Source organism: Poecile atricapillus, chromosome 1 (genome assembly GCF_030490865.1).
Source record: "Poecile atricapillus isolate bPoeAtr1 chromosome 1, bPoeAtr1.hap1, whole genome shotgun sequence".
Taxonomy (NCBI): Eukaryota; Metazoa; Chordata; class Aves; order Passeriformes; family Paridae; genus Poecile; species Poecile atricapillus.
Genome location: NC_081249.1, coordinates 121407839 through 121421188, shown reverse-complemented (window position 1 = coordinate 121421188; position 13350 = coordinate 121407839). Strand labels below are relative to the sequence as shown.

The following is a 13350-nucleotide window of genomic DNA, read 5'->3' as shown; positions in this document are numbered from 1 at the left end:
CTCCGTGTGCTTCCACTGCGTATTCTGAAGTGAAAACCTCTTTGTTTTCTGTGTCTCTTGTCAAAAATACGAAGCTTTAGTGTGTCAGTGTAGTCTATTCAAATGGAAAGAACCATTTAAATATATTTTTTTTCCTTTAGAGCCTCATCTTTTTCCAGTGCTGTAGCTGTTCCCCCTGGCAAGTTCCAGCTACATTCAAAATACTCAAATAAGATGGTCTGATAAGGTTGCCTTGTCTCTTAGGTTTTTACTTATTTATAGGAAGAAATGTTTAAGTGGTATTTAGAAGAAATAATTACACAGGGAGTACAAAATACATTTCTTACTGGTGTTTCCTCCCTCCCTGCAACCTGTTTTCATGCTATGGGTCAGGACTTAACAGCTCTCAAGAGTGACTGGCTGAATAGTGGCAGGCTTCTAAATCTCAAATCAAGTGCTCTTCAAAGCACCTTACTTCACTTGAGATAAAAACTTGAGGCAGTTTTTTTTTCTATCTGGCCTATTCATCAAGTATAATCTACTGAATTGTTGACATTTCTAAACACTAAAGGGATTTTAAAGATCTTATTGCTCTAAAGAGACTTACTTGTAGTACAGAATAAAGAAGTGAAATGAAAAAAATACTGACACATGAAAAGTACAAAACGAAATAACTGAAAGCTGAAAGCAAATAGCTGTAATTTGACATATAGTTTCTTTACAAAACACATTTTTTGATGTAGGAATCTGCTCAAAATGTTCAACCCTCCCCCTAACTTTCTGATAAATAGCAATGTTTATTTTAATCAAAATTAGCTACTGAAGTCTTGCATTTAATGTGATACCAGTTTCTGTCATTCATATTTAATATATTTGTTTTCATTTCCACCGAGACCTACTGTCTGAAACAGAGCTGTTTAAAAAGAAATTAGTGTGACCTGTTTTTTAACCTTTCCCCTTCTCATTCTGTGTTTAAAGTTCCTTTAAAAGCATGGGTTTTCCAAAGGCTGGGCAGAATCACCACTCGGTCACCGAGGCCATTTTTCTCTCCTTTTAATAAGTAATATTAATCACTTAATAAAAATATGCAACCATGAGTTTTCTAACCAAAACAGGTTAAGCCAATACTACAGATATTAAATAACAGGGATTTCTGAAGTCTAAAGATTATTTGGAGGTAACAGTAGAAAAAAGCTTTGTTACCTGGAATTTTCAGCTGTAGCCCTGAGTCAGGGGGGATTAGTGCTGAGGAGATATTAAAATATGAATTATGTAATGTCTGCATCCTTCCCTGGGAGTTACAGGAACTGAACATACTTCCTATATCAGTACCAGTTTCAGGGTGAGGAGACGATGATAGCAGAAATACCTTTTTATTTTTCCTCTTCTGACCTGCTTTTTGCCTTAGGATGAAGTGTCTCCCAGTGGCATTTGCCACTGCAGAGATGAAGTTTCTATTTTATGAAAAGCTGCAAAAATAAACTGGTCAGCCCTGATTTGTAAACGTGCAGAGTTTTGTAAACCAGGAATACATTTATCTATCTAAATTATACTTGTTTTTAAAACAGAATAGTAGCATTTACATAGTCATTTTTGACTTCTTTCGCACTGTTTTAAAGTGATTGAATAATTTGTGTTCCTCCACATATAAAAATTAAAAACCAGACCCAGAAATTACCTGTAAGCAAAGAAGAGCTTGTCCATGCATGAAAAGCAAAATAATAATAATAATAATAATAATAATAATAATAATAATAATAATAATAATAATAATAATAATAATAATAATAATAATAATATAATTTAAGAATAATCTAATAATAATTTGAGAATAATTGAGAATAATTGAGAATAATTCATTATAATTGATAATTTAAAAAAATAATAAATTTTAACATTAAAAAAAAAATAAAAAAATACAAGAAGCTCCAGAAAATTAGTCTGCTTCAAAAAGCTATTAAATAGTTCCTATCCCTGAAGCTTTACAAATGTGGTAATTGTGTTCTGGTCTGTGTAATGTGTTTGTGCATCAGGTTGAGGCACTTCCCTGGTGTCTGGAGGAGGGATGGGTGGGCAGTGGAACAGGGGTAATGAATCTTCCCTGTGGGCAGCGCCTGCTCCGGGTCTGAACGCCCAGAAATGCTTCACAGCCGTGCTGGGCTGCCTAGCAATGGAAATTTTCTAATTCCAGCTGACTTTAAAAAGTAAATACAGAGTACAGGGCTGTTCCTGGTATAAAACAATAACCCTCCCCCCCCAGCTAACATTTACTTTTTGAGCTGGTAAGCCATCATTGAAATGGAGATTTGGCAGTGTGAGTTGCCTGTTTTGGGGCAGAACCTTTCTGTGAAGTGTTGGATCTATCTGGATGATTTTATCAAGAGGCAGAATACATTTTATCAGTTACTTGCTGCAGTTGCACACCCCCAATAATGGGTTTTAAAGGAGGGTATTAATGAGTTTTCTGAGACGTGACAGGAACTGAGACAGAAGCCTGGAAAATTACAGTGAACTTTACCAGCTAGTTTTGGATGCAAACTCAAATATTTGTTTAGGTTTTCAATTTAGCTGAAATTTTAGAGGGTGACAGTAACACTGTAATCCTGGAGCAGATGCTTCTGCCCCGAGTGCTGTTTCTCCTTCCTCCTCCTCACATGCACAGCTTTTGTTTGAACACTTCTCAAGCTTCCCAGTAGAGAGACTCAAGTTGTTGTAGAGTATCGTGGGCATCACCAGCAAGTCTGGAACCTTTCCAGTGAACCATCTGTGGTGTGATAGGAAATCTGTACTCCGTGGCATGTTGCAATGTCATTCAAAGAAGGAGTAGACACTGCAGGCACTGATTCAATGAGAAGCTTCATGGAGTTGTAGGACTGAATTCCTCCCCTTGACCTTTTAGACTCCAAGTTAAGAATTTGGTTTCAGCTAGTCACTCAGGTTTCCTGGATAATCAGCAGATATGGACAAGCACTTGCAAGGAGGAGTCATCCCAGCCTGAGTCTCTAATGTAGGTTAGACTGAGTGGCTGATTTGTGGACAGCTGCAATTAGGCTGAAAGAATTTGTCAGGGAAGAGAATGTGGCATTAACATCAGCATCCAGCCAGGCAGTCCTGAGAGCCCTGGAGTTACTGAGGCTTGCATCACGGGGCCCACGCTCCTCTTACGTAAGCTCAGGGAGGAGATATCCAGCAGAAAGAACAGATCCACAGGAGAAATGTCCCTGCTTTGGACATAGATGATAACATCAGACTCATGAACTACTGCTTGAATTTAGAACAGTATTTCCCTTCAGGATTTAGTCAATATATTCCAATCTCAGCTCTAACATGCCTAGATTAATATATCTCTTCCTCCATCTTTCCCTTTCTTCGCTCCATCTTTTCTTCAGCCCTTTGTAATTTAATTTCTTTCCCTATGGCTGTTCTCTTTCACTCATTCTTCTAGACATTACTTTTTCAGTTAGAAAGAAAAAAAACCCAAAAGTTTTGGCATTAATACAGTATTTGTATATCATAACATTTTTCCTTCTGCCTTGATATTTTGTCTTTTTTTCCTTTCTGCCCATTTTGTGTATTCAGACCATAAACTCTTCAAGACAGAGACAGTCTTTCAATTTGTGCTTGGTAAGAGCTGTATCAGCATCCCTGTAGTGTGCTATGTAAATATTTAGTCCAGTTCTGCTTGTGAGATTACCAGTGGTTTCCCTGAATTTTGGATCAGACAAGCAGTTGAGCACCTGCAATCTTTGGGCAGCCTATGACCATTACTGATGGATCCAGCCCTTTTTATAAGACAGGGAACCTCTTCATTATCTTCATTATCTTCATTATCTTCATTATCTTCATTATAGACTGCAGCTAGAACATAAAGCAGGTCTGTTCCTTGAATGTGTGATTAAGGGCAATTCACAGTGCCAAGCACTGGGAATTCTCAGGTGTCAAAGAAGCCAAATCTTCCTGGTATCTTTTTGTTTCACTTGAGTCCCTCCACATGTAACAAATCCACATGTTGGAATTTTTCTTTGTGATTTGGACAACTGTCTGTACTTTCCTGCCACTGAAAATAATGACTGGAGGTGCACATCCGTAAACACACCCATCTCTGCTCAGTCTGGAACTGGAACTTCTTCAGCCACCCAAAATACCCCAGGGATGCATTTTACACAAACATGTTCAGAATTGAATTGTGTTGGTACAAACAAATAGCTCTGAACAGCAGCCAGTGTTATAAAAGTAAGCTTTAAATTCAGACTCAGCAATACCAGCAAGATTTCTGGTCAGAAAACAGAAACTGCACCATGTGGCACATCCAAGCAAATCAGCAGAGTTCAAATTGAATTCTCCTGGATATTATCATATCCCTTCTGTAAAGCAGATACACTGAAATGTATTTTCTGAAATAGAAAATGGATTTTTTGCAAAATCTATCATAAAGGGAAGCAGGTTTATTAATGGCTCTTAATTTTACCATGTGTCCTTCAAAATGCTGTTCAAATAATCTGTTTGTACTATTGGAAACCCACAATAAAACTGAATCACAGTTCTATAAATGAGGTGAAAGTGAGAATTGCCCTGGTTTTATTTTACATTCTCTAAGTGACAGAAAATAAGAGTTTTAGAATTGTGTTCAGATATTCTCAGTAGTATTATCTATCCTTTAGCAAACAGACTTATATAGGTAGAAGTTTGTTTCTCAGTTATTCTTACTGGAAGCCTTCTCTCAACACCTTTTGTTAGCAATAGTTGACATCATGATCTTAACCTTTTTTTAAGCTGGTTGTGCTTCAACTTAAAAATAAATAAACAAATGAAATAATAAATAATAATAAAATAAATAATAATGATAGTAATAATAAAAGAAGTTTAAAAAGAAAATAAAAAAAATTAAAAATAAATAGGACATGCATAAGGTAGATGTAATCATTTTAACATGACTTGACATAGTTGTAGTTTCTTAAAAGTCAATCACAGTTACCTGAAATGTAGAAAATTTTAGGATGCTCTTTTTAAAAGTCAAGTCTTTTGTTCTTTATGACCAATTTAAAAAATGGGTGTATCCCTGTGATCAACAAATGGTGATGTAGTGTCAATGAATATAGCAGAACAAGAATAAACTGAATTCATGTCCATTATACAGAAAAATAGTTACCAACTCTTTTATCTCCTGAATTTGTTAAAATACTGAGCAAACTGTAACATAAAAGATTCACAGTGAATGGTTTAAGAAGGCTTTGTGTGACACTGAAATGGAGCTATAAGAGAATAGTTTGGCTCCATTCTCTCAACAAGATTAAATATTGCGGGTTGTGATACACCTTCATTATTTGTGAACCAAATTTCACAAAAACCATAAGATTTCTGCCTGACACAGGTCTAGGCCAGTTGACTTTTCTGTTCCTTGATGAGAGAGCTAATAATGTCTTCAGTGGCCAAGTGCTTGTTGCTTAGTCATTGAGAAGTGAACTTACATTAAATCCAAAGTTTTATTACTGGGTGGCAATAATAAATTTTTTGTCTATTTTTATGATGATATTTTGGTATGTGAGTAATTGCAAAGTTATGTCAATAGAAATGCTGTGTCACTCCAGTAGACTACATATCCTATAAAAGAGCATTAATTTCATCAGAATACAGATATCTGGTGCCCCTCAACTCCTGAGCTTGGCAAGAGAAGAAGCCAAAACTTGTAGTAACCTCCATGTCAAATATTTGAGAAAAACTTTTCTATTAGAAATTCACTTTTGTATCTGCACATCTTTGTGTTTCTATTAAGACCAAAGGTAGAAATTGCTGCTGGTAATTAAAAGTTAGGTGATAATAAAAAGCCATAAAGGGGAAAACATCATGCAAGTGATGAATTGTGGGCAGGATAAGCAGGAGCAAACAGTGCCAGGAGCTTGGGCTTTCTGCCACAATCTGTTCCCATTCTGGCTTCTGGGGGCTTTATGGGATGGGGAGAGTTCTGCTTCAAAGAGAAGTAAGTAGGATGTAAAGCTCCCCAACTAAGAGTCTGCATCTTTCATTTTCCCAGCATTCCTAAAATTCTTCTCCCCATCCCCCTCTTTGCCCCCTAAACCAAATCCCTTCGGCTTTGGAGGCTTCAGTCTTCATGGAGTTGTAGCAAATGGAAGTAGAAGGGATCTAGAGAGGTCATTAACCCATCTCCCTGCCCCAAGGCAGGGCTGCAGCCATAGCAGACTAATAAGCTTTTTTTTTTTTTGGTCAAAGATCCAAATAAATGAATTGTAAAGATTTTTGGGAAGTTTGGGCCCAGTTGGTTTTAACAGAGTCACAAGGTTGGCTTCAGTGAAATTACCTTAATATGAAGCAAATTAAGAACAAAGTATCACCTAATTTTTAATGAGATTCTGTGATTATGCAACACTCATATTATTATGCAATTTTTTGCTACAGAATTACACTTTAAATAGGTACAAAAATATAATAATAATTTTGGAGTAATATACAGAATTACTTGGGGTTTAGATTTGTGCCAATATGCATATATCTGCTTATCACATTGTTGTATTCTTTATTGCTTAAAGCGTTTTACAGAATATATGATTTTTGTAGCCCTCTCTAATACAATCTAAAGTAAGATACACTTGCTAATATTTTTGTATAGTAGGTTTTTAAAAAATAAATTGACCCCAACCAAACATAGCCCACTGGAAGTTCTTGGAATAGCCATGATGTGGATCTTTACATCCCAGAAAACCATCAGTGAGTATTTGATCCTCTGTGCTGGGGCTGATTGCTCTGTATCCCTTCTGAGCTGTCCTTTTACATAATCTCATCTTCCACTTCTGCCCTTTTTTTTTCCCCCCATTGAGAACAAATGAAGTAATTAGAAGTTTTCTTCAGGCACAGGGAGGAGCAGACACAAAGTATGTAATAAGTTTTGTCTAAACTGTTTTCCTTTGGTAATGCATGCCCTAAAGCTGTGTGCTTAGCTGGCTTCAGTGTAATTGTTCCTACCCTGCAAAGCCTTCCGGACTGCCCAAAACAGAGCACCAAAACTCACACCAAGCCCCTTCCCTAACATCCTTCTTCCAGAGCCACTTCTTTCTTCATGTGAATGAAAATTAAGAGTTTGATTCTGAAGATCCCAATTTTGAACCTCCCTGACAGCCTCTGTTGGTGAAAATATTGTGTGATCGTGCAATTAAACATGCTGTAATAATGCAGATACACAAATAACTTTGCACAGAGGAAGTTTACTCCAGCATTCCCTAGTTTTTTCTCTGATAAACTTTACCATCCATCAATATAATTTTTAAGAAGTTATCCCAAGGAGAGTGATTATAGGATCCTATTTTCACTTGCATAATTACTTTTGCCACATTATGACCATTTTGCCTTAAAATACTGTTACCATACCAGCTTGCACTCAGCTACAGAAAGTTCTGTGCTTCTGGAATATTTTAAATTATTTAAAATCATTTTATGTCTAGCATTTAGGCCTGGGATGGGTTTTTGCTGGCCTGTGAAAACCCACCTGTTTGGCACACTCGGTGAATTCAGTTTGACTCTTCTCTAGGCATTTATTTGCTTTTAGGAGCAGGGGAGCCACTGCCCACAGCTGGGGCTGGGGAGAGGGGCAGGAATGGGAATGGGAATGGGAATGGGAATGGGAATGGGAATGGGAATGGGAATGGGAATGGGAATGGGAATGGGAAGCAGTTCCAGCAGGGGAAAGGAGGACAGATGGATGAGAAGAGGAGGAGAACAAAGAAGGGGACGAGGAACACAAGAGGTCGAGGCAAGGAAGGGTAGCCTGGTGCTGAATTTAAACCTAGGCTTTAGGAACAGGAGCAGGGGATGGAAACAGAGGCAGGAGAAACACAGAGAGCAAGAATAAAGAGCTTGGATGCAGAAAGCTGAGACTGGGGACTGCTGATAACCAGAGAAGAGACATTTTTATCACAAAAAGCAGTTGTAGGATGGAAGGCCTGGACAAGGATTGGGATTGCTAATGTGAGCAAAATCTGATTCTTACCAGACTGATCAAAGGAAGAGAGCTTGAAAGGAATGGAGGTCAGAGCCTCAGAAATAGTAGAGAAGTCTGTCCACCAGAAAAGACTTTGTGCTTAACTGGGACTTTAAATGTGATTGCTTCTCTGTGGTCAGCAGATAGCTGTGAAAATGTCTGTTCTGTGGTGCTGGTATTCCAGAAGGATCACAGACTGTCCATACCATCCCTTACTGCCTTAGTTCAAGTGACCACAATGTCCCTGTTGGTGCTAAAAATAAGGGCCAGTTGCTTAACCTATAGATGTATGTATAACGCCATGCAATTAATTTCCTGTTTATTTAATATTCCTGTGGCTTAACATTTAGAATCTTTTTAAATGGTGTTAAAATCTTTCTTAGAGATTTTCTTAGAGAAAATTTCTTTCTTAGAGAAAATTTCTCCACACTGAAAATTTCTCCACACAGGAAATGGAAGGAATGATATTTTGAAATATCATTCAAAATATCACAGGGAACGTGTGTGTGTGTGTCCAGTGATTCAGGTCTTAATGACAGGGTAATATTCAGCTGTTTTCAAAGGACTCTGGTGTGGTTTGTTGTTCAGAATACATCTGATCTGAGGATGAATGTGATACATGCAGTGAAATGTGCTTCCTGCAGAACCAGCAATTTTTTATAATGTTTGAAAGTTGGGATTGTAGGGGAATGGATTGTAGAGGAAAGGATTGCAGGGGGAATGGTCTCATAATTAAGACATGGAAGGATGTAAGGGAAGGTATGATGTGTGTTACTGCCAATACCAGTGAACTTCTGTGTGGTTATGTTGCTTCAACACAGCATTTTTGTTTCAATGCTCTTATTTTGTGTCTCTTGCTTTCTGAGTACCTGACTTGGGGGCTCTTGAAGAAGTACCAAGCGCTCAGCTGCAAATGAAGTTGGCATTTAAACATGTGAAATTCTGTAAAATGCTAAACATTCTGGAAAAGCAAGTCCTAACTGCCTCAGATTCTGTTTCTGAAATTAATAGATCCTTTTTCTATGTGTTTTATATACCTCGATTCCCTGTCTCTAAAATGGAGGTAACTTTGCTGCCTTCTCTCACAAGAATATTAGGAAAATAACACCATTGGTGTTTGTGAAGCATTCAAGTGCTATATACTGACATGTGCTATTGAAAAGCCATTCTGCCTTCAGAACAAGGTCTGAATAGTGTACAATAAATATGTCAGAAAAGTTCAGAGTAAACAGTGACAAGAAAATAAAATACTGAATAGCCAGTCACTAAATGAGCACTGTGCACCCTCTTCACTGAAGAGGATGGGGAAGGAGAGTGTATGCCTGTATAATGAAATTCTGTATCATAACAAACACATCTGTAAAAGCCTAACTCAACTCCAACATCCAATCTAAGGATCTTTAATTTTTGTCCTTTTCCTATCTAAGTCTTTGCAATTTTATAGACATTCTTCTGTCAATTTTCTGTTTAGAATAAATATTAGCAAATGAACACGGGCTTGACATAAAAGATTTTGGTTTCTGACCACACTTTTAAGTCCAGGATGGTGTGGCAGGGTTTGCAGTTGCTCCCTGTCTGTGATATTTAGTCAGTCCCTGCCTCAGATGAGTTTGCTGAGTCTTGGTTCTGTTTGCTCTTCATCACCTTGCTCGGAATCCATTTGGTCGGGGCACGGAGATGCCAACAGGGAGCAGGAGAAGGTTGGATCAGCTCACTTTTCTCTCCACCTCCCACATCCCCCTACCAGCCAAGCACTGTACACTTTTTTAGAAAGAAAATGTGATTGAAAGATCTGCCAAGGGTCCCCTGGGCTTCCCAGCTTCTCCTTCTCCTCAGCTTTTCCGTGGTTTCAGCCCTTCCTGAACATTGGCTCTTCCCAGTTCTGCTCAGCAGCCAGAGGAGAAAGGCTCGTGCCCTGTTTGTGTTGTGTTGAGGCAGAAATGAGGAATCATGAGCCACAGCCAGGTTTCACCTTCCTTGGAGAAAGGGGAGAGCTGTGAGTGAAGGATTCTCTGCCACAGCACTGGTTTCATGCAGCTCCTGCGTGGTATTTACAGGGAGTGGGGCTTGAGATGTGGGTTGTGTTTGACAGGCAAAATGCTGTCAATAAATACACACCTGTCTCCTGTTGCAGCACTGAGGAATGGCATCTCACCCTGGACTTTCCTGCTCCTCATGCATTACTTCATGCATTTCCTTCCCTTGGAGAAAATAACAACACAGTTATTCCCCCAGCCAGGGATGACCAGGGGTAGGAAGCCTTGGGAGCATCTCCCAAGTTAAACCCAGCTGCAGAGTCTCACAACCAGCAAGGAATTCAACAGTCAGCTCATTGGAAATTCAAAGATTTCCTATGCTTTTTAATCAAATTCTTAGGATACAGAAGTTCCCAAAGCACTGAAGAAAAGGAAGCTGTGTTGATGTGTGGCAAAAGCAAAAATGCAGCAAAAGCTGATAATGAGGATAGTCCACACAGCCTCCTCATACAGTTTTGCATTCACTACTGTTCTCCTGTTCCCTTCAGAAGCATGTGCATTTTAAAAGAACCACCCAGTTTAGCCTTTGCCTACTAAATCTTTCAAGAAATACGCTCCTTCCATGATACCAGTTTCATAAATTATTGCACTGTGCAGAAGATGCTCAGCTGCCTCATCTGACCAGCTTTCAGTGCCTCTCTGGGTCCAGAAGCAAGCCAGTAATTAAGCAAGTAAAGCCTCAGTTTTACATTCATTTTCACCTTAGTTTACAAAAGCTAATTGTCATGTCTTTTATATATCTCCAGTATAAAAGACCCTCAGAGGGAGGGTGGAAATATTTTTGTCATAGTTGAAAAATAAGGTTTATTGTGCAAGGACCATGTGCAAGGGCCATGTGCAGCCATGTAACCTCTGTTTCTCCATCTGTAAACTGGATTTAATGTTCCTACAACTCACTGGGGAGGGCAGGCTTTGATTAACATGTATGATTGCCTTATACAAATGCAACTACTGTCACTGCTTGGGTTTATTAGCCACTAGCAATATGAAGAGGAAACATGTAGCAGAGTAATGTGCAACCAGGGTGAGCCCTCTCCATCTTTTGACCATCATGTAATTTATTTTCAGACTCTTGTCATCATGTGTGTATATTTAAAATAAAGCTACACTTATTCTGTAGCGCTGTAGAAATCAAATAATTTGATGTAGAGGATGACATGCAGACAAAACACTGGTTTTTAAAGGGAAAATGCCCATAGATATAATTAAATACCTTCAGCAAATTTATATTTTGTTTAGAAAATTTTCATAAGGAAAAAAAAAAATATCTATTCCAATTTACATAATCCCAATATACTGAAAACATAAAAAACTGTTGCCAGGTCAGCCTAGTGTCTGGGAAGTGTTTTATTTGTGTGGGTAAACACGGATCAGTCGGGAGAAAGACTGCATTTCGAAATACGCAAAACCAATTCTACCGCATTTATTTTTTCTTCTCTCTGTGTTTTTTCTCTCTCTCTCTCTCTCTCTCCCCGTCTCTCTGTGCCTCTCCCTCCTGAAAATCTCCTGCCACAGCGGCTGCATTTGCCTCCAGACTTGTCAGACACAGTGAGCCGTGCGAGCAAACAGGATCTGGCAGGATCCGCCAAACTGCTGAGCTCAGGATGTGGCGCCATGGCCATCGGCAAGAAGCACCTGGACTTCTAGTGATTTCTACTTAGCAGCTTCACCCTCATTTATGTGACACTCTAATTAGGAGTGTTAATGACTTATATAAATATTTTTCTTAATGATTTGACCCAGCAGTCTTTAAAAAAATAAATGTTGTCATATGATGCCTTCCTTTTCTTTCTCTTTTTTTTTTTTTTTTATATTTTTTTTTAATGTTCTGCTTTCTTTGTACTAATTTTGGTCTTGTTTGGATTTAGCTTCTGTTGTGTTGGGTCCTGCCATTGTTCTGTTCTATTTGAAACAGGTTGTATTTTGTTCCTTTCCTTAAAATACAAAAATTGCTGTTACCCTTTCATTTCTAATTTATTTTTTTTTTTACATTAAAAATAAAGGCATATTTTTCCCAAAAGAATTTTTTATATACTTTACATTTAATATTTTGTATGAATAATGAGTTTATTGAAATAAAGAAATGGAACTAAGCAATTCATTGTCATGTGTTATTCAAACAGCAAACTACACACTTTTAAAAAAACATTCATTTCTGTAATTGAAATACCATTCTTAAATTTCATGAAATCTCTACATCATTTTATAATATATGTAACAATAAATTTATAATATGTAAGATAATTTTTATTTTAATATGCCAGTAATTGAGGATGGGGGGGTTTAAATCAGAATATATTATAGATAATTACTTTGCCTTATGTCTTACTACATGCATTAAAATGCACTTGAATGGAATTTCCTAACCAGAGAGGAAAGAATTGATTTCCTTATGTAGTTCAAAACAGTAATCCTAAACAATTGAAGTCAGCACTATGAAATTATGTCAACAGACATAATTCAAGATTGAAATTCAAACCGACAGCTACATTAATGCTGGGAAACCAGAGGAGTGCATTTGAGCTCGGGGAAGGATATCACAGCGAGCTGGTCTAAAGCAGGGCAGAATACACAAGTAATTCAGGCTTTTGTACCCTCAGATATACAATTTGTGAACTTCTAACTGTTCTGTATCCATCCCTGTGTCTCTCTCATCAAACAAAGGAACAGTGAAGCAAAGCTGACCTGGGAATTAAAGTGGTTTGCATTCTTTCTTCTGAGGCTGACTTCCATTTTGAAAGGTAATATCTTCTTCTCTGCAGAACTTCCAAGCCACCCAGCTGTAAGATTGCATTACAGTTTCAAAATTTCGTCTTTATAATAGTGTATTACATGGCTGGAGTGAAATTGAGTCTTCAAAGAACGTGTTAATAGGATGCAATAATGGTAACATATTTTGATGGGTTTGGAACCAAGACTTGGGGAAGTGGTTTGCTTTTTTTTCCCTTTTTTTTTTCTGCAATCCAGGTTCTACTTTATTTTTTTTTTCTCTTGACAACGCTGTGTAAAACAAAGACATAGCTTTTAAAACTGTCTAACTAATATGATGAATGTCAATCACTTAAAAAACTCCACTGTAGCATAAACACATACTGTATACAGCTTTTATTCTGAATTAGAATAATTGAATCAATGACAGTGATTTGCCAGGATGTCAAATCTATCCATCATATCCTGTCACTACCAGTTTATTTTTTGTGATCAAAATCAAAAAGACTACTATTTTGTCATCAGCTATTTCATTAGTAGTAACAATCAGGTTTTCTCTTCTATATTTTTTAGATATGCCTGTTACATTTTTTATTTCTAAAGACACAAATCCTTTTAAAATCTTTTCAAAATAAA

At 37.6% G+C, this 13350-nt stretch overlaps 1 protein-coding gene across 1 annotated transcript in view; it reads left to right on the top strand.

The window, feature by feature from the left end:
- ELP4 (elongator acetyltransferase complex subunit 4) overlaps positions 1-12096 on the top strand; it is a 136082-nt gene extending 123986 nt beyond the window's left edge. The window contains exon 10 of the mRNA XM_058864028.1: positions 11521-12096. Within this exon, the coding sequence (XP_058720011.1) occupies positions 11521-11652 (132 nt within the window). The 3' untranslated portion in view covers positions 11653-12096. The remainder of the gene's footprint in view (positions 1-11520) is intronic.
- The last annotated feature ends 1254 nt before the right edge of the window (positions 12097-13350 follow it).